Raw genomic sequence first — 25,258 nt, 5'->3', positions numbered from 1 at the left:
AGCTGTTCCTATTCGGCCATCTTGCTCCGCCCCCCTCGATTAGAAATTTCACGTCTGAGTCATCCCAAATGAACTGTAAAGACAGAAATAAATACATAAAGTTTGTATTTATTTCTAAAGTTTATTCCTTGATCGTACAGACCAGTCACAATGTACTTTCATAACAGTTTTATTAAGAACAATTTTTAATTACAAAGCAATATCTAACTCATCCTTTGGTTTATAAAGCAGCTAAAACCTCTTTTCTTGGAGCGAACGGTCGTAGATACATCTAAGGACCCAGGTGCTCAATGGGCATGGTCCTTGGCCTTTGTAAATCACCAAGGAACTTTTTCACATTTATCCATATGGATCATATTTTTTGAAAAAGTTCATCTATCAAAACAAATCATGATTATGTAATAATGCCTTGTTACCCCATTCTTGTGTCAGATTTATATAACTGCCAATGAGAACTTCTAAATGGTGGTGGAGGTGGTAATCATCTCTACCAGATGATGAGTATGACCACACTGAATATGATTCGGGGTCACCTTTGTGGGGGTAAAGATACAACTTCCGTCTGGTCTTTTATAAAAGTAACAACAGCATACCTGCATTACTAACCCGCAAATGCCTAGAGGTCAAAATTCCCTGGGTAGTGACCACCGCCAGATGTAGGCTCCATGATGGACTTGAGTCTCCCTCCAGAGCTTCTGAGTCTCCAACCCTATCAGCTTTTAATTAAAAGTGTTATTGTCTCTTTCTGTTAGTCGTGTCTGGAATGAAATTCCTCAGTTTGGAACAGCAGAAAAAGGCGGAAGCCTCTGGTGTTCCTTGCAACCTTTCCAATTGTAACACATATTAATTAGTAGGAGCTCTCAGGGTGACAACTTTGGGAGAATCCATTGATTTGTATTAATGAAGAATGTTACTGAAGTCCAACAGAATAAAGTACTAAATTACCAACTCTAAAAAGATTTTTTTAAGCCATTAAAGTTAAAGTCAAGGTATTTCTAAGAATGAAAGTCGTTTCTATGATCCTAAAATGACCCAGGGAATTCAATGATGAATGGGTAGTGCAGACGCACAGTAAACAATATATTCAAAGTAAACAATACCATAAGGTCACCTTATTCACCAGGGATTTTCATTTCTGTTTGTTGAAGATTTTTTAAAAATTGACAAATATATTGGAAGCCTGTGGGAAAATAGAATTTAGCAGAAAGTATCCTCATACTCACTTTTGAGAAACTGCGTAAATGCATTCCATAAATAACCAAAGTGCAGGTGGAGAGACTGAGGTATCAGGAAGTTAAGTAACTTTATCCAAGGTTGCTGGTAGCACTGGGGGTGAGTCATGAGTTGCCTGGCCCCACTAATTCACACACAATGTTGTATTTCCCCTGGGTTTGTCCTCTGTCTGTCCTCTCTCCAGGTCACATGAGCTCCTTGGATACAGATATAATGCCTTGTCTGATTCAATCCTTCTCTTTCAGGTGGGGGCAGTGGGGGACAATGAACTGTTCAGACACTGTCTTTTTTCTCTTATGGTAAAAGCCAGCAATGTAATGAAGTTTCCATTTGTGGTCAAACAGCTAGTTTTCTCAATTGTTAAGCTTACATTTCTTATGCCTCTTCACCTCATATTTTTGGAGAAAAACAGACATTTATTACAAGCCATCTCTCGAATGTGATAATCATGGGCAATCTAAATGTCTGCTTTCCCTGAATTGCTTCCTGGAATGAGGTTTCAATGCTGCAGCTATTTTGTAATCACACAGGCTATTTCTGAAGCACAAGGATGCTTTACAGCATTCCCTCCAAGCTGTGCAGTTGGTGCTGCTCTGGTCTCCTGGGGCCAGCATCCCCAGGATAGATGGATAGCAAAGGAGCAAAGCCGGCTCAGCCCTTTAGCATATGCACAGCTTCATGCACCTTGGGTTCCCTTCATACCCTCTTTCTTTCTCCTCTCTCCTCCTGTGACATCCTTCTCTCTTTCCTCCTCCTGTTCTGCATTTTTCCCTCTCCCATACGTCCATTCCTTTAATTCAGATATTTTTGGAGGTCTGTTGCATACCAGCTCTACACCATGCAGCAGTGATATGGCAATGAAAAAAGCAGGCCACACTTGGAGACCTTGAAATCTCAGTTTCGTTCTCTCAGTCCATGTTTGCTTATTTCTCTCATTATTGTCAATTAGTAAAATATGTTTTGGCCAAATGAGCATCCTCAGTTACTAAGAGAGACAAGGTTAATAATTTCCTGTGGTAATAGTTATCATGAAAAACGAGTCTAATTACCCACCCCTGTCAGAGCTTGGGTCATATGTATACCAAAGGACATTCATATTATTGGTAGTTATATGCTTCATACTATTCATTAGTGTTAGTTGCAGGGTTTTTTTTTTAATCGAAGTAAAATTTACATACAGTAAAAAAATCACGGATATTAAATGCACAGTTCAATGAGTTTTGATTAGGTAAATCACCACCCCAATCAAAATATAGACATTTCCATAAGCCTAGAAGTTTCCCTCGTGCTTCTTCCAGTCAATCCCCACCTCATTAGGTAGCTGCTACTCTGATTTCTTGCAATGGGTTACATTTGTCTATTCTTAAACTTCACATAAATGGATTCAGAGAGTAGAAACAGGACTGGCTTCTCTTACTCCATCAACTGCATGTGTTTTCAATGTTTTCCTTACCATTACTAAGAAGTAGTTTATTGTATTGTATATCACAATTTGTCTATCCATTCACCTATTGATGGATGTTTAAGATGTTTCCAATCTGAAGCTATTATGAATACAGTTACTGTAAACATTATTGTACAAGTATTTTTGTGTATGTGTTTTCATATGTCTGGAGTAAACAGCTAAAGAGAACATGCCCAGCTGTTTTATTTATTTAACTTTTTATATATTTAACTTTATAAGAATTGGCTAGTTTTCCAAAGCAGCTCTACTGTTACACATTCCTGCCAGCAATGTATGAGAGTTCCAGTTTCTCCACAGCTTCACCTATTCTTGATGTCTTGAACCTTTTTAATTTTAACCAATCAAATGGGTATATAGTGGCATTTCATTGTAGTTTTAATTTTCATTTCCCTGATGGCTAATGATGTGGAGCATCTTTTAATATATTTATTGGCTATATATATATATATATATATGCAGCTTGTTTTCAAGTCTACTGTTTCTAATTGGGTCATTTGTACTTTTATTATTAAGTTATAGTTGCTCTGTGTATATACCTCTCATTTGTCAGATATGTATAGAACATATTTTCCCCAAACCATGGCTTGTAGTTATATCTTATAAATGGCATATTTTAAGTAACAAAAGTTGTTAAATTTTATAAAATCAAATTTTTTCATTGTTCTTTAATAGTCCTTCCCAGTAAATGTTCTTTTCACATGAAGACTTTCACATGAATCACTATTTGCCCATGTTCGCCACTATTTCTATGTTTTATTTTTGAATCTTTATAATTTGAACTTTTACATTTACATCTTAACTTATCTTTTGATGTTGTGTGAGGTAGGGATCATATCTTATGTTTTTCAAATTTATCCATTTGTTCCACCCGCATTTGTTGAAAAGACTGTTGGAAAGGCTTTCATTTGTTGCAAAGACTTTCGTTGTTGAAAAGACTGTCATTTTCTTCATTGAATTGCTTTGGTGACTTTGTCGGAAATCAAATGTCTACATGAGTATGGATCTATTTCTAGACTCCCTTTTCTGTTTCATTAGTTTATATGTATGTCCTTATGACAACACCACACTGCCTTGATTACTGCTTTCCTCTAATAAACCTTCAAATCAGGTAGTCATTCATCTTTGTTCTTCTTTTTCAATATTATGTTTAGTTATTCTAGATTCTTTCTATTGCTATGTAAATTTTGGAAACAACTTGCCAACTTTAATGAAATGCCTATTGGCATTCTAACTGTCCCATTGTCTTGATTTAGTAAAGAAGTATTACAAGGTAGCCTATAGCCATCTTCCAGTGATAGCACATCCATTCATTCAACAGAACTTACTGAGTTCCCACTCTGTGCTAGCCCTGGGAATACAAAGTCAAAACAGCATGGTGCCTTCCTTCCTTCTGTGAACATAAAGTCTGGTAAAAGAACACAGATAGTCTAACCAATGACACAATACAATGTGATAAATGGATAGTACTATGCAAAGAGTACTATGTGATCAAAGAGTAAGGACATCCAAATCAAAGTGATAAGTAAAGATTCCCAGAGTGTAACCAGCTGAGTTTTAAAGGATCAATAGGCCACCAGGTAAATAAGAGGTTTGAGTGTGGGTGGACATTCCAGGGAGAGAGAATAACATTTCCAGCAACAACAAGGCAGAAAAAAGCTTGTTATTAAGCAAACCACTATGAAAAACCAAAGAGATGGTAGATGATTTTCCATTCCTTTGGACCAAGTATGTGACCCTGGCTGTTGTAAGTGCCATGAAAGCCCAGAAAAAAATCAAGGATGAGGAGCCAGGCAAGGGAAGAAGCAGAATTGCTGCTACCCTATTTCTTTTTTCTTGTGCATTTTCTGGGATGCCTGCCCATGGAATAACCTGAGTACTTGACCTTCAACTCATCTCTGTTCCTATCCTTACAACATAACTTGGCAAATGGCAGAGCAGGCACAAAAACAGATTTCTACATTCCCAGAACCATGATCTTTTAAATTTTATTCTTTTAGAACAATTTTTTTCAAATAGCAATTGAATCCAAATATGTAAAAGAGAAAAAGCAGAGCAACTATTACTAAAGAAAGGTGGTGACTGCAGCCTTGGCTACCAACATTCAGTTCTCACCTGCCCCACCCCACAACACTATAACTACTGAGATTCTTTTGCAAAACCCTAGCATGTCATGAAGCACAATTTGACATCCACCACACCACTTCCACCTGTGATTAAGTCTGGTCACCACCAGACTGTAGCTGGGGACTTGTGGTTCACAAAACCTGGAAACGATTTTCTACAGGAAATAATTCTTCTTCTTGCCAAATTTAGCACTAGGCCTTTGATGTTAGTTCATGTTACCCAACATCGAAACTCATTTCCAATGGTCTTTGAGAAACTATTATGGACAAAATTAGGTATAAGACTATTTTCTAAAAGAGTTATAGAAATCCTAGCCTTTATGAGAACATAACTTTTAACAATGAAATTTAATGGAATATAATCAGTTTATAACAGAGAAAAGTCATTTCATAATAGCCATATAAAATGTGCACAGAGGAGAAAAATACCCTTGCATATTTTTTAAAAAGCAGAAAGAAATAGTAACTATACAAAATTAAAGGTCTGTGCTATAGGAAATTTAAGAATCAAGAAATGTCACATTTCTTTATTTTTCAGTATCAAGTTAGAATCTGCTCATATTCCAATGACCAAAATTAGACAGAAGTCCAGTATGGGTCATCTTTTAAGGCTATTTCTAGTCTTTGAATTATACAGGAGAAATAATTTTAAAATCATAAATAATATTATACTATAGATGCTGGTTTAATTTAAAAGTCTTCATTGATTTTCACAGCTTTATTGAAATATAGTTGACAATAAAATGTGCGTACTTAATGTACAATTGGATAATGTCGACATGTATATGTACCCATGAAACGAACATTAAAATCAAAATAATGAATATATCCATTGCCCCCAGAAGTTTCCTTATTGTAATTTCTTCCTTAAACCACTCCCAGATTTGTGTACCACCCCGCATCACTGCTCAGCCTTCTGTCATTATATAATGATTTGTGTTTTCCAGATTTTTACACAAATATAATCCGGCAGTATGTACTCTTTGTGAGGCTTCTTTTATGTTTCAGTAGTTCATTCCCCTTTATTGCTGAGTAGTAGTGTTTCGTTGCATGGAGGAATCACTATTTGCCCATGTATTTACTTGCGGATGGACATTTGGGCCAATTTCAGTTTTTGCCTCTTACAAATAAAGCCAGAAACTTTAGCTTGGAAGACTTTAGTAAAAGTCTTTGTTTAGACGTAAGCTTTCATTTCTCTTAGGTAAATACCTAGGAGTGAGGTGGCTGGGTCATAAGCTAAACATAGGTTTAATTTTTAAGAAACTACCAAACTGTTCCCTAAAGTGGATGGGCATTTTACATCCCCATCAGCAGCATATGAGAGTCTCAAGTGTTCCATAACCTCCCTGACACTTGGTATGATCAGTCTTTTTAATCTTAGACTTTTAAACAGATGTCCAGTGTTACCTTGCTGTGGTTTTGATTTGCATTTCCTTAATGGCTGATGATACTGAGCATCTTTTGTTGTGATTGGCTACCCATGTATTTTCTTTGATGGAATATCTCTTCAAATATTTTTCTCTTGTTTTAAGGTTGTGTTTATTTTCTTACTATTGAGTTTCAAGTGTTCTTTACATAGTCTAGATACAAGTTTCTTTTTTTTTATCAGATAAAGGATTTACAAATATTTTCTTCCATTCTAGCTTTATTTTTTCATTCCCTTCACAGGGCCTTTCAAAGAGCAAAAGTTCTTAATTTTTATGAAGTCTGATTTATAAATTTTTGTGGATTGTGCTTTTCATATTTTATCTAAGTAACCTGCCTAACCTAACATAACACAATTTTCTCCTTTGCTTCCTTTTAGAAGTTTTATAACTCTAGGTTTCATATTTAGGTCTAAGGTTCATTTTGAGGTTTTTTTTTGAGTTAATTTTTACATATGATGCAAGGTATGAATCAAAGTTAATTTTTACATATGATGCAAGGTATGAATCAAAGCTCATATTTTTGTATATGAATATCCAATTGATGCCACCCCATTTGTTGAAATGATTATCCTTTATCCATAAAATTTCCTTTGCAACTTTATCACAAATTAGTTAACTGTATTTGTGTGAGTATATTTCTGTATTCTCTATTGTGTTCCATTGATTTGTTTGTATTTATACCAAATAGTGTCATGCTACTTAATTTAAAAGTACTACATATAATTGTACCCAAATTCTACTTAATTTTGTTTTATTAAATTTTACTTTAATAGGAAAGAAACTAAACTGCAACAGAAGAAATTGTTAAACTTCAAATAAATATTTCTTCACTACAAGAGATATCATTTCTTAACAGGTCTCCCTAAGGTTATTAAAAATTATAAAAACCATTAAAAGAATAAAGTAATTATGTACTTTTAAATTATACTTTAATGTTAGATGGTATCAATTAACTGAGAGACCAACACACTAAAACATTACCATTTTCAGTCTTCCTCTCCTCTTTCTCCTATCCTTTTTCTTAGGATGATTATTGTTTTTATATTATCAAGTTTTAAAATTCATCTGTAACTGTAAATCCCAAAGATGCTTAACTTATATAGATTGTTCTCACCACTGAATCTGTTATCACAGAGTCTCTGTTCCTGGGTTCTTTGTTTGATTCAGTCCCTAATTATTTTGATATCACTTTTCAGGTATTAATAGTTTGGTTATGATAGGTACTGTATTCCCTGAAGTACTTCATGTTTGAAAATGTGTGTAAAAGGAGTTGAACACTTGATTTGATTCCCCACTTGGTCACTGTTGGTGTATAGAAGAGCTAATGATTTGTGTACATTAATCCTGTGTCCAGAAACTTTGCTGAATTCTTTTATCAGTTCTAGGAGCTTTCTTAAGGAGTCCTTGGGGTTTTCAAGGTAAACAATTATATCATCAGCAAACAGTGACAGTTTGACTTCCTCTTTACCTATTTGGATGCCCTTTATTTCTTTCTCTTACCTTATTGCTCTGGCTAGGACTTCCAGTACTATGTTGAAGAGGAGTGGTGAGAGTAGGACTCCTTGTCTTGTTCCAGTTCTCAGAGGAAATGCTTTCAACATTTCCTCATTCAGTATTATGTTGGCTGTGGGTTTGTCATAGATGGCTTTTATTATATTAAGATATGTCCCTTACATGCTGATTTTGCTGAGAGTTTTAATCATAAAGCAATGTCAGATTTTGTTGAATGCTTTTTCTGAATCTATTGAGATGATCATGTGATTTTTGTTTTTCATTCTGTTTATGTGGTGTATCACATTTATTGACTTGCGTATGTTAAACCATGTCCACATCCCTGGTATGAAACCCACTTGATCATGGTGGATTATCTTTTTGATATGTTGTTGGATTCAGTTAGCTAGTATTTTGTCAAAGATTTTAGCATCTGTGTTCATCAAGGATATTGGTCTCTAGTTTTCTCTTTTGGTTATGTCCTTTCCTGTTTTTTGTATTAGGGTGATGCTGGCTTCATAGAATGAACTTGGGAGGACTCCTTCTTTCTCTATCTTGTGGAATAGTGTCAAAAGGATTGGTACCAATTCTTCCTTGAATGTCTGGTAGAATTCTGCTGTGAATCCATGTGTTCCTGGACATTTTTTTGTTGATAAGTTTTTAATTACCATTTCAATCTCACTGCTTGTTGTTCTATTCAGGATATATAATTCTTCCTGACTTAAGCTAGGAGGGTTGTATTTTTCCAGGAATTTATCCATCTCTTCTAGATTTTATAGTTTATATGTGTTAAGGTGTTCATAGTAGCCTTGAATGATCTTTTATATTTCGGTAGTGTCAGTTGTAATATCTCCTGTTTCATTTCTTAGTGAGGTTATTTGGATTTTCTCTCTCCTTTTCTTGGTTAATTTTGCTAATGATCTGTCAATTTTATTTATCTTTTCAGATAACCAGCTTTTTGTTTCATTTATCTTTGGTATTTTTGTTTGTTTGTGTATTTGTTTCAGTTTTGTTTAGTTCTGCTCTGATCTTGGTTATTTCTTTTCTTCTGCTATGTTAGGGTTTGGTTTGTTCTTGTTTCTCTAGTTCCTTGAGATGTAACCTTAGAATGTCAGTTTGTGCTCTTTTGGTCTTTTTTATGTAGGCCTTTAGGGCTATGAACTTTCCTCTTCACACTGCCTTTGTTATATCCCAAAGGCTTTGATAGGTTGTGTCATTATTGTCGTTCAGTTCAAATAATTTTTAAATTTTCATCTTGATTTTGTTTTTGACCCAGTGCTCATTCAGGAGCAGGTTACTTAATTTCCATGTATTTGCATGGTTTTGAAGGTTTATTTTAGAGTTGATTTCCAGTTTTATTTTACTGTGGTCTGAGAGAGTGCTCGATGTAATTCCAATTTGCTTACATTTATTGAGGCTCATTTTATGGTTTATCATATGGTATATCTTGGAGAAAGTTCTATGCACTATTGATTAGAATGTGTATTCTGTGGCTATTGGATGAAATGCTCTGTATATATCTGTTAAGTCCATTTGTTCCAAGGTAGAGTTTAAATTCATTGTTTCTTTGTTGACTTTCTGTCTTGATGACCTATCTAGTGCTGTCAGTGGAGTATTGAAGTCCCCCACTACTATTGTGTTGCTGTCTGTCTCATTTCTTAGGTCTATTAGTTATTGTTTCATAAATTTGGGAACTTCGGTGTTCAGTGCACATTTGTTTAGGATTGTAATATTTTCCTGTTGGACAAGGCCTTTTACCATGATATAATGTCCCTCTTTGTCTCTTTTAACTGCTGTTGCTTTAAAGTTTATTTTGTCTGATATAAGAATAGCTACCCCTGCTCACTTTTGGTGTCCATTTGCATGAAATGCCTTTTTCCACCCCTTTACTTTAAGTTTATGTGAGTCCTTATGTGGTAGGTGAGTGTTCTGAAGGCAGCAGACAGTTGGTGAGTTCTTATCCATTCTTCAATTCTGTATCTTTTAAATATAGCATTTAGGCCATTTACATTCAATGTTAGTGTTGAAATGTGAGGTACCATTGCATTCATCATGCTCTTTGTTGCCTGTGTACTTTGGTTTTTTGTTTTTGCTTTTTAACTTGTATTTTTGTTTAATAGGTCCTGTGTGATTTATGCTTTAAAGAAGTTATGTTTTGATGTGTTTCCAGGATTTGCTTCAAGATTTAGACCTCCTTTTAGCAGTTCTTGTAGTGGTGGCTTGGTAATGGTGAATCATCTCAGCATTTGTTGGTCTGAAAAAGGCTGTATCTTTCCTTCATATATGATGCTTAGTTTCACTGGATACAAAATTCTTGGCTGATAATTGTGTTGTTTGAAGAGGCTGAAGATAGGGTCCCAATCCATTCTAGACTGTAGGATTTCTGCTGAGAAATCTGCTGTTCATCTGCTAGGTTTTCTTTTATAGGTTACCTGATGCTTCTGTCTCACAGCTCTTAAGATTCTTTCCTTTGTCCTAACTTTAGATAACCTGATGACAATGTGCCTAGGCAAAAATATTTTTGTGGTGAATTTCCTGGGTGTTGTTTGTGCTTCTTGTATTTGGATGTCTAGGTCTCTAGCCAGGCCAGGGAAGTATTCCTCAATTATTACCCCAAATACGTTTTCCAAGCTTTCAGAATTCTCTTCTTTCTCAGGAACACCGATTATTCTTAGGTTTGGTCGTTTAACATAATCCCAGACTTCTTGGAGACTTTGTTCATATTTTCTTATTCCTTTTTCTTTGTCTTTGTTGGATTGGGTTAATTCAAAGAACTTATCTTTGAGCTCTGAATTTTTTTCTTCTACTTGTTCGATTCTATTGCTGAGACTTTCCAGAGCATTTCACGTTCCTAAACATTTGTCCAAAGTTTCCTGAATTTTTGCTTGTTTTTTCTTTAAGCTATCTATTTCCTTGAATATTTCTCCCTTCACTTCTTGTATAATTTTTTGGATTTCCTTGCATTGGGCTTCACTTTTCTCTGGTCCCTCCCTGTTTAGCTTAATAACTAACCTCTTGAATTCTTTTACAGGTAAATCAGGAATTTTTTCTTTGTTTGGATCCATTGCTGGTGAACTAGTGTGATTTTGGGAGGGTGTTGAAGAACCTTGTTTTGGCATATTACCAGGGTTGGTATTGTGGTTCCTTATCATTTGGGTAGGCTCTGTCAGAGGGAAGGTCTAGGGCTGAAGGCTGTTGTTCAGATTCTTTTGTCCCATGGGGTATTCCCTTGATGTAGTACTCTCCCCCTTTTCCTATGGATGTGGCTTCCTGTGAACCAAATTGCAGTGATTGTCTCTCTTCTGGGTCTATCCACCCAGTGAGTCCACCCAGCTCTGGAGTGGTACTGGGCATTGTCTGCACAGAATCCTGTGATGTGAGCCGTCTATGGGTCTCTCAGCCGTGGATACCAGCGCCTATTCCAGTGGAGGTGGCAGGGGGATACAATGGACTCTGTTAGGGTTCTTAGCTTTGGTGGTTTCAGGCTCTATTTTTGTGCTGGTTGGCCCCCTGCCAGGAGGTGGTGCTTTCCAGAAAGCATCAGCTGTGGTGGTATGGGAAGGAACCAGTGGTGGGTAGGGCCCCAGAACTCCCAAGATTATATGCCCTTTGTCTTCCACTCCCGGGGTAGGTAGGGAAGGACCATCAACTGGTGGCTGGCTAGGCATGTCTGAGCTCAGACTCTCCTTGGGTAGGTCTTGCTTCAGCTACTGTGGGGGACAGGGGTGAGATTTCCAGGTCACTGGAGCTGTGTACCTAAGAGGATTATGGCTGCTTCTGCTGAGTCATGCAGATTGTCAGGGAAGTGGGGGGAAGCTGGCAGTCACAGGAGTCACCCAGCTCCCATGCAAACCAAAGGGCCAGTCTGACTCCCACTGTGCCCCTCCTCGACAGCCCTGAGTCCATTTCCAGGCAGAGGGCAAGATGGGCTTGGAAACCTGACCCAGTCTACCCATCTCCCAGCTGCAAAAGAAAAGGGCTTGGTTCTTCCACACCTGTGGAGTCTGCACACCAGATTTGCACCCTCCCCCAAGTTCTGGCCAGGAGGCTTCTCACCCCATTCAAATTGCTACAAAGTTCAGTTAGAGATTTCCTTCTCCATATGGAGTTTTACCCTCTGCTCCTCCGTCCACCGTTCTGATGGATCTCTGTGGTACCAGGCAGGGATGGCCTACTAGGGGACCCAGCAAGCTCCCAGGGCCTTTCTGCTACTTCCTCTACCCCTGTATTTCCCTCAGCTCTCCAGGTTGACTCAGCTCCAGGGGAAGTCGGAACCTTCACCCACAAACAGACCTTCAACTTCTCCAGTGGAGATTTGTGTTCGGGAGAGGAGGGTCTCCCTTTCCCACTTCTGCAGTTGGGACACTCACAGTATTTGAAGGGGGGCGTCTCTCGGGTCCTGCAGGAGGAGTCTGCTTCCTTCAGAGAGTCTGTGGGTCCTCTCAGGATTGCTGGTTTGTTCTTGCAGTCGACCTGGAGCTGAAATTTACAGTGCAAGCCTCCACATGCTGCTCTGTCCGGAGGTGCAATCTAGTCCTGTCTCCCATCCACCATGATGGTCCAAATCCTTGGGTTCTCTATTTTACGGACACTAATTATCCTAATGTTGTATCATCTTTGTTTTCCATAACTATGGAACTATTAGAATCTCTCTAAATAATTCATTACTTTGGTTTTTTATTAGTATTTTCTTTGATTATCTCGTTTTCTTATGTCATCAATTTTTATTTTTAATAATATGTATTCTGTTTCTTGCAGTTTATAATTTATTATTAGTTCTGTAATGGTATGATTTGATCCTTAATTTGTTGCCTTTGGTCTGTGATCTCCTAAAAGGTTGTGAGAAAATGACTTATGCTCCTTAATTTTGTTTTCTTCTATGTATATTTTTTCATGATCTCTCCCTCTCTCTCTTTCTGTCTCTTCCTCTGCATGCAGTTTCCTTTCCCTTCATTTCTGCTCAAACTTGCATCACTCCTGTCTCTAGACGTTCTATTTGCTGTAATAAATGAAATTCTCTCTTCTCAATCCAAAATTAGTTTGATATCTCCTCTGAACTACAATTTGAGGCCAATGTACCACATTCTATCTACTCTTCCGTACTCTGCAAGAGATGGGAGTGAAGAGTACAGTTTAAGAAGATGAACAATCTTTGGTAGCATGCTTAGGGTCTGCTCTTTCCATTAAGATTCTCCTACATCTGTCATTCCAGAACCCACCCCGCTAACTGGAGGTATATCTCAGTTCCATTGGGGGATACTCTCAGCTTGTATTATTTCCCAATTGTGTTCCAGAATCTCTACCTCTTTTAAGGAGGAGACCCTTTTTCACTCGTTTCTCCACAGCAGATGTTTCCACTGTTCTGTTCAGAACAATTAAAAGATTAGCTTTTTTTTTCTTTTCCTTTTTCTTTTTTTTTTTTGAGACAGGATCTCATTCTGTTGCCCAAACTGGAATACAGTGGTGCAGTCAGCTCACTGCAACCTCTTTCTTTCAGGTTCAAGCGATTCTCCTGCCTCAGCCTCCAGAGCTGCGGGGACTACAGGCATGTGCCACTATGCCCATCTAGTTTTTGTCTTTTTAGTAGAGACGGGGTTTCACTATGTTGGCGAGGCTGGTCTTGAACTCCTGACCTCAAGTGATCCATCTGCCTCGTCCTCTCAAAGTTCTGGGATTACATGCCTGGCCAAAAAGATCGGCATTTTAATTATATGTATTACTTTCTAGATTTTGAAATATAAATTACAAATCTCAGGTTTTTGGTTAGGAGCTGAGCCATGTTGTCTCTCTGCTTCACTCCATGATCTTCATCTTTTCTTGGCACCATGTTTTGAAGTGTATTGCGTTATATTATGCCACTGAGGTTGCTGACAATGACTTTTAGGGGTTTTTGAAAATTTGTCCAATTTTGTAGGTAATATGGGAGGGCAATTTAGTGTAGCCTTAATGAAGTTGAATAATGCCTCCTGTACATAGCCCTGCACTTGTATTGTCTACTTGACCACCAGTGACCTAAGACCAAGACACTTTATTCTGCCACTCATCAAACCCTGAGTTCACGAGAAGGTGTTAAAACAGCCAACTGTGGCATGAAAAAGGACAAACGTGTCCTCGAAGTGTCCTCCAAGCGTATCTTGTTGTTTGGGAGAGGAGATATTATTTTAACCCTTTACATCTGTCACTAAAAACTTACCTCTTTCGGGGCCTGAGCTCCCCAGAAATCAATGTTCTAATTAGAAAACAGTAGCTAATCTGCCTAAATGCTAATAAATGGGAGTTGTGATTTATCTAGCAACAGGGAACAGCTCAGCAGTAACAATTAAAAGGTCTGTAGAGGACAGAGCTTTTTTTCCTTACTCTTCCCTTTAGCTGATTGAGTTCAGCCCTATGCTATAAATAGCCCTTGTAATTAATGGCTGTTTGAAAATCAGTTATCAGGACCACAGTTTAAGAGCCTTTACCTCTGAAATTCATAGAGCCTATTTTATGTCTCAGTGATAAGGGAATGATAATGTGAGTTCCAAGCTTAACCTACCTACCCACAAAGACCCAACCACATGATAGCCTACCAAGACATTCTTCAATCTTCACGATAATGGATACAGATTTTTAAATAATCAATCCAACTGCAAGGAGAAGTACTGACCTTTAATATGGCCAGAACGTTTGGCTAAAGCCTGCTGCACCCTAGTAATTTCATGAATCTATAAGCTAAAGTCAAAATGTATATCAAAGGCATGAGTTTGCAATTAGCTGAACAAGGTCTTTTAGAGACCCCCAAAGAGTTCATTTTTTTTCCTACATTGAACAAATTAACAGTGTGGTTACTAAAGTTCTTCTTCACTTTAACCTGACTGGACACAGAGTTAAAGGGGGAAAATAGCATGTCTAAACCAAATTGAATAGTGATCTTCTAGACAACACTCCCCAGAAGGGACCATCCTTGGGAAATGCCACTCAGTGCCAGAGTAAATCTCACATTTCAGTCAAGGGTTTGTCATTCACAATACAAGATGCTTGCACATCTTGAGTGTTTTCTTCTAGTATTTTTTATTTCATTCATTATTGCCTACTTACATAATACCCATGCAGAGCTCCTAGCAGGTCCCAGAGCCTGCCATATTGTTTCATGACACTACGCATTTATTAAAACTGTTTCAGTTATGTAGATGACCTTTTCTGGCCAGTTTGCGTGTCATCTCCTTCTGTTAGGCCCCCAGCATCACCACCACCAACCTCCAACCTAACTGATAACTCCCTTCCTCAGGTTCCCACTCTACCTCTACATTTTTCTGTCTTAATATCAGTAATCTTTACTTCCACTTGATTGGTTTATTGTCCATCTCTCTCCAGGCAGAAGGTCTTATTCTTACTCAAATGTACATTTCCTATACGCTTGTTGACTATACAAGTGATTGGTGAACAACTACTGAGCACCCAGTCTTTGCTAACACTTGGTAAAATTCAGAAAGATGAAGATTTTTTTTCCTTTGCCCCCGATGAACTGATAAACCAGTGGGGAAGGCAGACTTCTCTACAACTAGACACACCAAGTCAAAAAGAGGGGTCTAGGCAGGTGATGAGGCTGAGTTGTTAGTTGGTGAGGCAGCAAACACAAAAAAGCTCACCATGTTTTAATGTCTCTTCTGTGATTTTCATAATCAAAACACACATGCTTCAATCATGTGTTTCACATTGTTTACTAATGTCTTTGCATTATAACTCAGACCTGTGCTTCTAAACTAATGTGCACACAAATCACCCAGTGATCTTATTAAAATGCAGATTCTTATTCAAGATTTCTGGGAGGGGTCTGAGATTCTGCATTTCTAACAAGCTCCCAGGGAATGCCAATATTGCTGATTCGTGAATGCCTCAACCAGCAAGGCTCCACACCATTGTAATGTCAATGTAAACATTGTTGAAATGGCACCAGTTTTTGGAAAAGCTCCTGGTCTCTCTACCTAGATTCTTCTGACTGTAATTAAACATGATCAACATTACACCAAGAGAGGTAGATTCAGCAGTGCCCAGAAAAAAACTGGCAAGATGCCTTGAAACTGTTACCTCTTGGCCTTTGTTTTATTATCTAAACACAAAAGGTCTTTGCTTCTGCACTTTAGGTCTGCTGCTACAAGATGAGTGTAATCTGAAGGTGTCGCAGGTTTTTTCCAGATATTCAAGATTGCCTTTCTCTGCTAAAGTCTCTTCCATATTTAAACCATAACATGCCAGGCTCTTTATGGAAATAGAAATACCTTCTAAGAAAACTCTAAAACTTTAATCAGTTTAAACAATCATAAAAATAATACTTAAGTGAATTTTACAAAGGAAACAAGAAGCTCTGGGCCAGGCATGGTGACTCACGCCTTTAATTCCAACTCTTTGGGAGGCTGAGGCAGAAGAATCACTGGAGCCCAGGAGTTGAAGACTAGCCTGGGCAACATAGGGAGACCCTGGCTCTACCAAAAAAAAATTAAATTAGCCGTGCGTGCACTTGTAGTCCTAGCTACTAGGGTTACTGAAGTGGGAGGATCACTTGAGCCTGAGAGTTCGAGTCTACATTGAACCATGATTGTGCCACTGCATTCCAGCCTGCGTTACAGATCGAGACCTTATAAAAAAGAAAGGGAAGAAAGGAAGAAAGGAAGGAAGGAAAGAAGGAAGGAAGGAAGGAGAAAAAAGAAAGAAGGAAGGGAGGAAGGAAGGAAGGAAAGAAAGAGAGAGAGAGAGAGAGAGAGAGAAAGAAAGAAAGAAAGAAAGGAAGGAAGGAAGGAAGGAAGGAAGGAAGGAAGGAAAGAAGGAAAGAAGGAAAGAGAAAGGAGAAACAAAAACAAAAATCCTCTGTAAGCATCCCATGGGAATCTATTAATCTATTTGCTTAACTCTTAATGATTCCATGACAACGTCTGTTAACTTTTTCAATTTATTAGAATCTACCACTCAAAATGAAAGTCAAAATCCATTAAACCGGCCGGGCGCGGTGGCTCAAGCCTGTAATCCCAGCACTTTGGGAGGCCGAGACAGGCGGATCACGAGGTCAGGAGATGGAGACCATCCTGGCTAACACGGTGAAACCCCGTTTCTACTAAAAAAATACAAAAAACTAGCCAGGCGAGGTGGCGGGCGCCTGTAGTCCCAGCTACTCGGGAGGCTAAGGCAGGAGAATGGCGTGAACCCGGGAGGCGGAGCTTGCAGTGAGCTGAGATCCGGCCACTGCACTCCAGCCTGGGCCACAGAGCGAGACTCCGTCTCAAAAAAAAAAAAAAAAAAAAATCCATTAAACCACTAATTTCTCATTTGTGAGTTTTGAATTCTCTTTCCAAGTGGTCAAGATCTACTTGAGCTTTTATCTTTTGTAGGTCTTCTTCCTCTCTTCCCCACATCATTCTTGAGCACTATTCTAGCCCAAACCAAGTGTCCTGTGTATGTCTTCTTCCAATCAGGTAGCTATCACACTCCTCCTATCTGCCATTCAACTTTGCCTTGCTATAATAATATGCTATTTAACAGGCAGTCTTGGTTATTTGGTCTCCTCTTGCACATTTAGTTTTTGCATCTTTTTTTCTGACAATGTAATGGTAAATTGAACAGAAGTGTACTCTTTTCACTGGGCACAACATATAGAAGGCAATGGTAGCCATAGTTTGTGCCATGCATAGCCTGGAGTAGACAAACCTAAATGAACTTTCTTCCTTCTCACTTCTCATGGACTCATTTAGGTGAATGCCAAAGATGACGAAGGTGTCCTCGTTGGATCCTGGGACAATATCTATGCCTATGGTGTCCCCCCATCGGCCTGGACTGGAAGCGTTGACATTCTATTGGAATACCAGAGCTCTGAGAATCCAGTCCGGTATGGCCAATGCTGGGTTTTTGCTGGTGTCTTTAACACATGTAAGTATCCAATTGAGTAATTTCTTTTTAATGTAAAGGAAACTTCACTTTAAGACTTTTTATCAATAACCCAACAAAGAGACATCGCAGCCCCTGTTGGCACTATGGAATTTATGGGTGAGCATTCTGGGATGTAGTCAATGCATAATTAAATTGTAGTGGGCCAAATATGCTCATAGTTTCTCTTTGACTGCAGGATCTTTATAGAAAGAATGATAGACTATTTCCTGTGTAATCCATCACTTAACACCCAAAGAAATAGAGAGTTACAGTAAGAATGTTGAGAAAAAAGCCATTTTATTTTCAGCCACCACATTTTTACAAAACTAAAACAATTAAAACTAAAATAATAAATAAGGAAAGATATATAGTGCTTATTTGTCATTGAGAAGTTGTATAAATATGCGTATTTATTTATTATTGAGAATTTTATAAATATATCTACTTAATTTTTATCCCAGTTATGGAAGGTATTATATATAGCAGGTGGTCTCATATTCATTTTTACACGTCTCAATGCCCCTGAGCAAATTAGAGATCAGAACATAATGAAAATCTTTCCCTCTCCAGTTTCCCTACTGGTTTTTAATCCACCCAACATCCAATCTGTAGAGGAAAGTATATGAGAACAGAATTATTCTCTTTAGCGTCATGCATCATTTTTCAAAGTGGCATTTGCCTCTCTAGACCCAGACAGTATTACAATTAATTCAGTGAATATTTTTAAAAATACATTTATTTCAGTGTGTCTTCATCATTGGTAACGATTTTCATTCACAAGCCATTTCTACAGCCTTGGAGAAACATTAAGCTCAAGTTGAAGTGTCCTTTCTGCCTGCTTATTAATAAAGAATGTTTTACCCAGTTAACATTTTTTAAATCAAAAACAAAGGGAGGGGCTGGAGGCTGGAGGGAGATCATTTTAAAAAATGATTACAAAACCTGTTTGTTTTAGCTCAAAGTCTCAACAGTCTAACACTTGGTGATCGAAGTCAAAAAAATAGTCGTGAGTTTTGTTTTGTTTTCCCATAGTATCAAACAGGATAAGATTATTTTCTTAGCCATTTAAATATAACCCAGGGAAGAAGGAATATGTATTTCTTCGGAGCAATAAAAATCAAAAATATAGTCCCCTAGAAGCACTGGTCTCTGAAGTTCCAGATAAAAGCCTGAACTTCATGGTAGGTTAAAGGTTGAAGGTCATCCCCTCCCTTGAGTCTCCCAAGTCAAGACAAGGTAAAAGATGCCCAACAGAGGCAACCACTCTTGTGAAATGATTTTAGGAAGACAGAAAGGACCCAAGCCCTCCGCATGCCTACAATTTCACTATGCCAGTGTAATTCCTTCAGGCTCACAACCAGATAAAATAGTGAACACCTTACATCCATTCATGTCTTTGGCATAAAAAGCAGGCTTTGTGTGGTAAATTAAGAAAAGGAAGAAACACACTGTGGGGAAGTCACAATGAGAGTAAACCTGAAGATAGAAACTGGGGGAAGGAGGAACTGGTGCCCTAAAGTCAAGCCTCGCTTTCTTGAAATTATTGAGTAAGGCAGACTCTTGACCAAGTTGTGTCTGGGATAATGTGAATTAGTGTTCAGCCAGAAACAGAGGGAGAGTTGCAATCGTTTTATTGGTAAGACCCTGGGTGAATAGGGCTGCAAAGCAAGACAGGAGGCCTGTGGCAGCTGCCAATGTTGTTTGGGGCATTAAGATCAAGTCCTTTAAGGAGGGGAACCCTTGAATCTCTACCAGACTGCCAGTTTGGACTTCCAAGGTTGTTCTGTTGAAGGAGGTGGGTAGTCTTTGGTTAAAAATGCTAAACTATTCTGAAGGAGAAAATAAAAAAGCAAGCCAAGTCATTAATCTTAAAATTGTCAGCTGAATTATTTTCAATAAGCCCTGATGTCTGGCATCCTGGGAGCCAGGGAGGGCATTTGGATTAAGTTTAATCAATAGGTACATATGGCAAGAAAGGTATCTGGGTAATTTATTATCTAACAATTAAAATGAATCTGTGGTGTCACCCTCCAATGCATGTCACAAAAGTAAATTCTGGCCAAGAGAGCAAATTCCACCAAGGACCTGCTCTGTAAATTCCTAACTTCCTATTAGTGGGTTTTTGAAATTGTATTTTCAGGAACATTGTCCCATTCATGGGACTAAAATAATACTATGTTGATGATCATAGCTTAGAAACGAAACAATTAGAACCCTGTTGGAATTCTACTCTACTTGGCTTCATTTGACACCAGCTGCAATTCTGAAGGATCCAACAGCAAAATTCCTCTCTACCGCCCCCATGGGGTTGAATGACCACCCTTCCCCAGCATGCAACATTTGAGCATAACATGTCCAAAGGGCTTTTCATGTTGGTCAGGAAGGAAGTCCCCTACAAGAACACTTTTTTTCACTGTGTGTTTATTAAATTCTGGTGATGTGTTTAGCTGTGGTCTGTCCTTTCCTGTAGTTTTACGATGCCTTGGAATACCAGCAAGAATTGTTACCAATTATTTCTCTGCCCATGATAATGATGCCAATTTGCAAATGGACATCTTCCTGGAAGAAGATGGGAACGTGAATTCCAAACTCACCAAGGATTCAGTGTGGTGAGTTTGATTGACAATGGCTTTGGTTGATGTCACATTATAGTAATGTTACACATTTACCACAAGATAGACTGAGTCTGATGTTTCTTTCTGTTCTGCTTTGAGGACTATTCAATAGCATAGGCAGAAAAGTCTGGTTGTCAAAGAATGTCTTAGCAAATGAATTAGAAATGTTACTGAAGAGACAGTTTGGGTTCCTAGTGATAAAAATCAATCATTCCTTATAACAGCAACCACCAAAAAAAAAGGTCATAGTTTTAGCTGCTGCACATGCCTATACTAGTTCCTCTCTACCTTGGTATATTAATCTCACAATTAATAGCAGAAGTATTGGAGCCAAGCGTTCTCCAGGTCAGTGCCCTAGAAGTAATAGAGCTAACATTTATTAAGCACTTACTATGCATCAGTCTTTGTGCATGCATGATCAATTCCAGTTCTTCTTAGTTTTATCAGGTGGATGTTATTAATATCCCCATTTACAAATGAGGTAACTGAGGCCCCAGAAGGCTTGCTCACAGTCATACATCTGGTGAGCTGGGAATAAACCCAAGTGCTTCTGACTGTTAGCCAAAACCTTTTAAATAACTTCAGCAGTATAGGATTTCCTTTTGAATGTAAAGATGAGATTCTCCTTGATTATATTGTCACCTTTCATTGAGATATAGAAATGGGAGTAAAGCTGAAATTGTTCCCCAAAACCAGCTGTGGGGCTCTCTCACTGCCCTGAACAGCTTTACCATAAACTGGCTAGAGGGAGCTTAAGATCCCAGGGAAATTCCATTTTTCCTTGAGACCCCCTAAGTCCAAATCAATACACTAAGAAGAAAGGAAAAAAATCCTAAGAGTTTAAATAGAAATAATTTTTATCAAGGTCTGTGTGGGAGGAAATTGGAGCATAAGTTCCTCTGTGGTCAGGCATTGAGCTAGGTAGAACTTCTAAGCCAAAAATGAGTCTCATGAACAAATAATAAAGCTAAAACACTGTCTGTTGTAAAAGCATCCAAATGGGGATGGTAGGAAGCTATAAGTTCATTTTAAGCAAAACTAAAAGAAGTGCCTGAACTTCCTCATGTTATAGGAATAGATCCCAGTTGTAGGAGCAGTATTAACTCACCAGCAGAGGCACACATTCATTGGAGAATGTTGAAATGAAATTGCTGAATGAGTAGCAAAGTGCTACCATGAATTAAAAATAGTACAATTCATTGGAAGGGAATGAACTAAGCCATAGTAAGCTGGAGGGCACGTGTAAGACAAAACCTTGTCTCTGTAAATTGAACAGAAATATAAAGAATGCTTTAAGCCTACAGAATTATAATATCTCAGCCCTGCATGTATACGGAATGACAAAACAGACCAAAATAGTCACCCAAAAACTCATTGCAATTGTTAAAAATGACAAAAAGATAGTTATTTGGCATTCTCCATATCTCTTCCTTACACACACACAAACACACATACACAGCCTTTGTAGTTAAGTGCAGTTCAAAGTTATCCTTCCCAGCTCCTTGATAGATACCTCCCATCATCAAATAAGTCCCTATGGGGCACTCCAACAAATAACCCCACAGGCCCTAAACAGAATTAATACAAAATTTTGAAGCTAGATCTTGCTCTTGGTACCCTGTCCTCTTCGATCAGGTCCCTGCTCCAAATTACTTCCCCTTTCCCTGACACCGTTTGTTCCTTTGTTGCCTTACTCAAATATCCCATCACCCTGGGACTGGACTTCCTGGCCTGGGACTCCCCACCCACCTTCCACTGCAGACCACTGCCCGAGACTCCCCTTCCTTTGCCTGTCTTGTAGTAGGTTTTCAACGCAAGATGCCTGACCAGATGCTCTGACTTACTGCAGGGCTGAGGCCAGCACAACTCAGGACGTTCCCAGACCACGAAGCACAGGAATCAAAGGGCTCAATGGGATCTGAGGCCAAGGCTTGGCTCTGTTACTGCCCAAGCTGTGTGACCTTGGGCAAGGCACAACCTCTCTGTGCCTCTTTTCTCCTCTAAAGCGGAGAGAACAATATTCCCTGCTTCACTCAGCACAGAGCTGAGCATAACAGGTGCCTAATGAACGTTAGCGGCTGTTATTGCCTTCATTATTAGTCACACAGCTGGAATTTCTTGGAGGCAATATGTTTCCATCAACCCAAGTACATCAAAGCGGTCAGAAAAAGAGGGATGCCCAGTGTCCTAAGACGGCTTCACTATTTCTGTTACATTGGGGTACTTTTAAAGAAGAAGCGGACCTTGGCCTCACCAGTGCAAACACCCATGCACCTTAGAAGTTATAGGTGGTCCAGGAAAATAAGAGTATGGCTAAGACCCTCCTGGATTGAGGAGGCTGGTGACAGCTGTCCCCAGACATATCAGCCAGGGCATGATCACCACAGTCACACCCCTCTGTCAAGCTCTGGCTTGGGCAGCTACTTGCTGTGTGGCTTTGAGAAAATGATTTCAGCTCTCTGAGCTTCATTTTCTTCATCAGTAGAATGAAAGTAATCTTAGTAGTTACCATTTCCTGATGGGGTGGCTATAATGATTAAATCAGATCATCCAGGTAGAGTGCTTACCATAGAGGTGGGCCTGATGCTGATTCAGTTAGTAAGAAGCAGGGGCTGCCTGAGCATTAGGGCTGGTGAGGAAGGGTGAGGGTGAGCGTGGAGGCTAAACAGGGGCTGAGGTGGGGGTAGGAATGATTTGTTAGGCATCAGCTGACCTCTGTGAGGTCAGGCTGGCAACACGTGGCCTGATGGATTTCCTAGCAAGGATCTCAGGAGCCATTGGCCTCATACTTACCTCCTTCCACAGGCTCTGGTCAGACGCACCCACCTCAACCTGTCTTCCCCGCTCTGGTATGTGGCTGGGGCCCCTCTCCTCTCCAAGTAAAGGAGACCTGAGAATTATCTCTCATCCTCCACCATCTATTTCTTCTTCAACACTCAGGTCGCAATGGTCCACACTTTGTGATGAATCAATTTGTCCAGTTAGGTCTCAGTGACTCAGGATGTCCTCTTCTCCATGACTCAGCCAAATCTCAGCCTGCCAAATCCAGAAATCAGCCAGTAGGGAGGCTCAGAGGAAGAGTACAAGAGGGTGTATCCTGCTCGCCACACTCCAGAGCCAGGAGTGACAAGTTTGGCTCTGTCTCTTGCTGTGACCTTTCTCGCCTTATTACTGCAGACCATCAAGGACAGACTGCTTCCTGGTTTGCCACCTTAGGTCCCCTGCATGAAGGAGGGTTCCCTCCAAGAGGGAGCCTCACCTCAGCGGGGCTACAGTTTTGCAAAGAGTGGCCCCACTATTGACACCAACAGAAGCCATGATCTGGGCTCCTTAGCTGTTCAGGAGAAGGCTGGGGACTCAGGAACCTCAGAAGGGCACAGTGGGCAGAGTAATTAGATCCCAGGGTAGCACATGAAACCCCAAGTGGGCAAATGCAAGGTAGCAGATCCCAGAAGGAGCAATTTTGGCCACCTGTCCCCAGCGTGCTGATGAGTTCTGAATTATATGTAACCTCTCGGGGGAAGGCAACTATGAATCACTGTGGACAGTTTAATGAATACGCTTGCTCCATGTTTAGCTGCAGTGCAAATATCAAATAGGAGCAAACAAGAGGGCTCAGTTAGGAGGGAGTCAGGGCTACTCAGAGGGGCAGGGGGACAGCAACGGTTTGGCCTCACCTTGGAAGAGCCCAGCTTGATCGCCTCATTATACAAAGGTCACAGTCAAAATGGAAACAATTTTAAAAGACAGAGATGGTGGCACTTACTAGGATTAAGAAGGTTTTTCAGTGAAAGGCTTCACTCCTTCTAAACGAAGACGCCTCCCTGTGTTCTTTTGCTGGAGTGAGTGTGGTCTGATAGGATGATTCTGGGTGAGGGCTGGTGTCCTCCTCTCAGCTTTTCCCCACCAGAAGGCACCCACCCACGGGGGGAGCAGTGTCTGATCTATTTTATTTTTGTTGTTTTGTCAGTCTGTAACAGTGTGCAGGGCATAGAGCAAGCACTGAGTAAACAGAATTGGTTGGAAAAAAAATTTAATGCATAAAAACTCCATGCTGCAATGGGTGGTCTTAATCTATAAACAAAGCTTTTTCAAAGCATATTTTAGAGCAGAAAGTAACCAGTTTTCACACCTGGGACACTGCCCTAATCAGTGTGTAATCCTAGTTCTCATGCCCTCAGTACTCATATGGTGTTTTACACATTGTGGGTGCATTTTTGAATTGAGACTGTTCTCTCCATTATTTTAGATGCTCTGTATGACTCATCTAGTTGGACTTTTATATTATAAAATTATCTTCAATTTTAATCACTGTCTGCAAAGCAGAATGATCTAAACACGAATTCCAAATAAAATAGTATAGAAGAAAAATTCAGAATGTAAACCAAACTGCTTAAAGATGCTTAAGGGTTTGTAAAAATATCCCGTGATGCATCGCGGTTGCCAATTCTGGACAGTTATCGAAGATGTTTATTTTCAAACATTTTCGTGTTAACTGTATTTCTGGCCAAATTGGTTTTAGGAAATCACTTGGAGTTGGACCATGAGCCTTATCTTTAGAGCACTGAGAATATACACTGAAGGCACACAATAGTGTTGGAAAAAAACATTATTTGCCACCTTCAAAGAATAAAACTTCAAAGAATAAAAGTAGCTCATGTTCACAAAGTACTTTTTTTTTTTTTTGCAATGCCCTGATTTAAGTGCTGACATGTATCAATTTACTTCTACCTCTTAACAGCATGTTAAGGTAATTACCGTTATTGACACAGTAACTTAACCAAGGCCCCAGCCAATAAGTGGCAGAACCTGAATTACAAACCTAAGGGGGCTGAACCCAGAGCCCACTCTTTTTAAAATAACATCCTTATTGACCAGGCGTAGTGGCTCACATCTATAATCCAAGCACTTTGGGAGGCTGATGAGGGAGGATCACTTGAGATCAGGAGTTCGAGATCAGCCTGACCAACATGGTGATGATACCCTGTCTCTACTAAAATTACAAAA

The 25,258-nt window shown here is 39.3% G+C and overlaps 1 protein-coding gene across 3 annotated transcripts in view; it reads left to right on the top strand.

Annotated features, from left to right (window-relative positions):
- F13A1 (coagulation factor XIII, A1 polypeptide) overlaps positions 1-25,258 on the top strand; it is a 161,199-nt gene that overhangs the window by 78,190 nt on the left and 57,751 nt on the right. For all 3 annotated transcript variants that reach the window (XM_011962645.1, XM_011962644.1, XM_011962646.1), the window contains 2 exons: positions 17,462-17,636; positions 20,107-20,245. In XM_011962645.1, the coding sequence (XP_011818035.1) occupies positions 17,462-17,636; positions 20,107-20,245 (314 nt within the window). The remainder of the gene's footprint in view (positions 1-17,461; positions 17,637-20,106; positions 20,246-25,258) is intronic.

Source organism: Colobus angolensis, unplaced genomic scaffold (genome assembly GCF_000951035.1).
Source record: "Colobus angolensis palliatus isolate OR3802 unplaced genomic scaffold, Cang.pa_1.0 Scaffold6, whole genome shotgun sequence".
NCBI classification, from domain to species: domain Eukaryota; kingdom Metazoa; phylum Chordata; class Mammalia; order Primates; family Cercopithecidae; genus Colobus; species Colobus angolensis.
The sequence above is the reverse complement of the archived record's forward strand: the minus strand, read 5'-3'. Positions and strand labels throughout refer to the sequence as shown.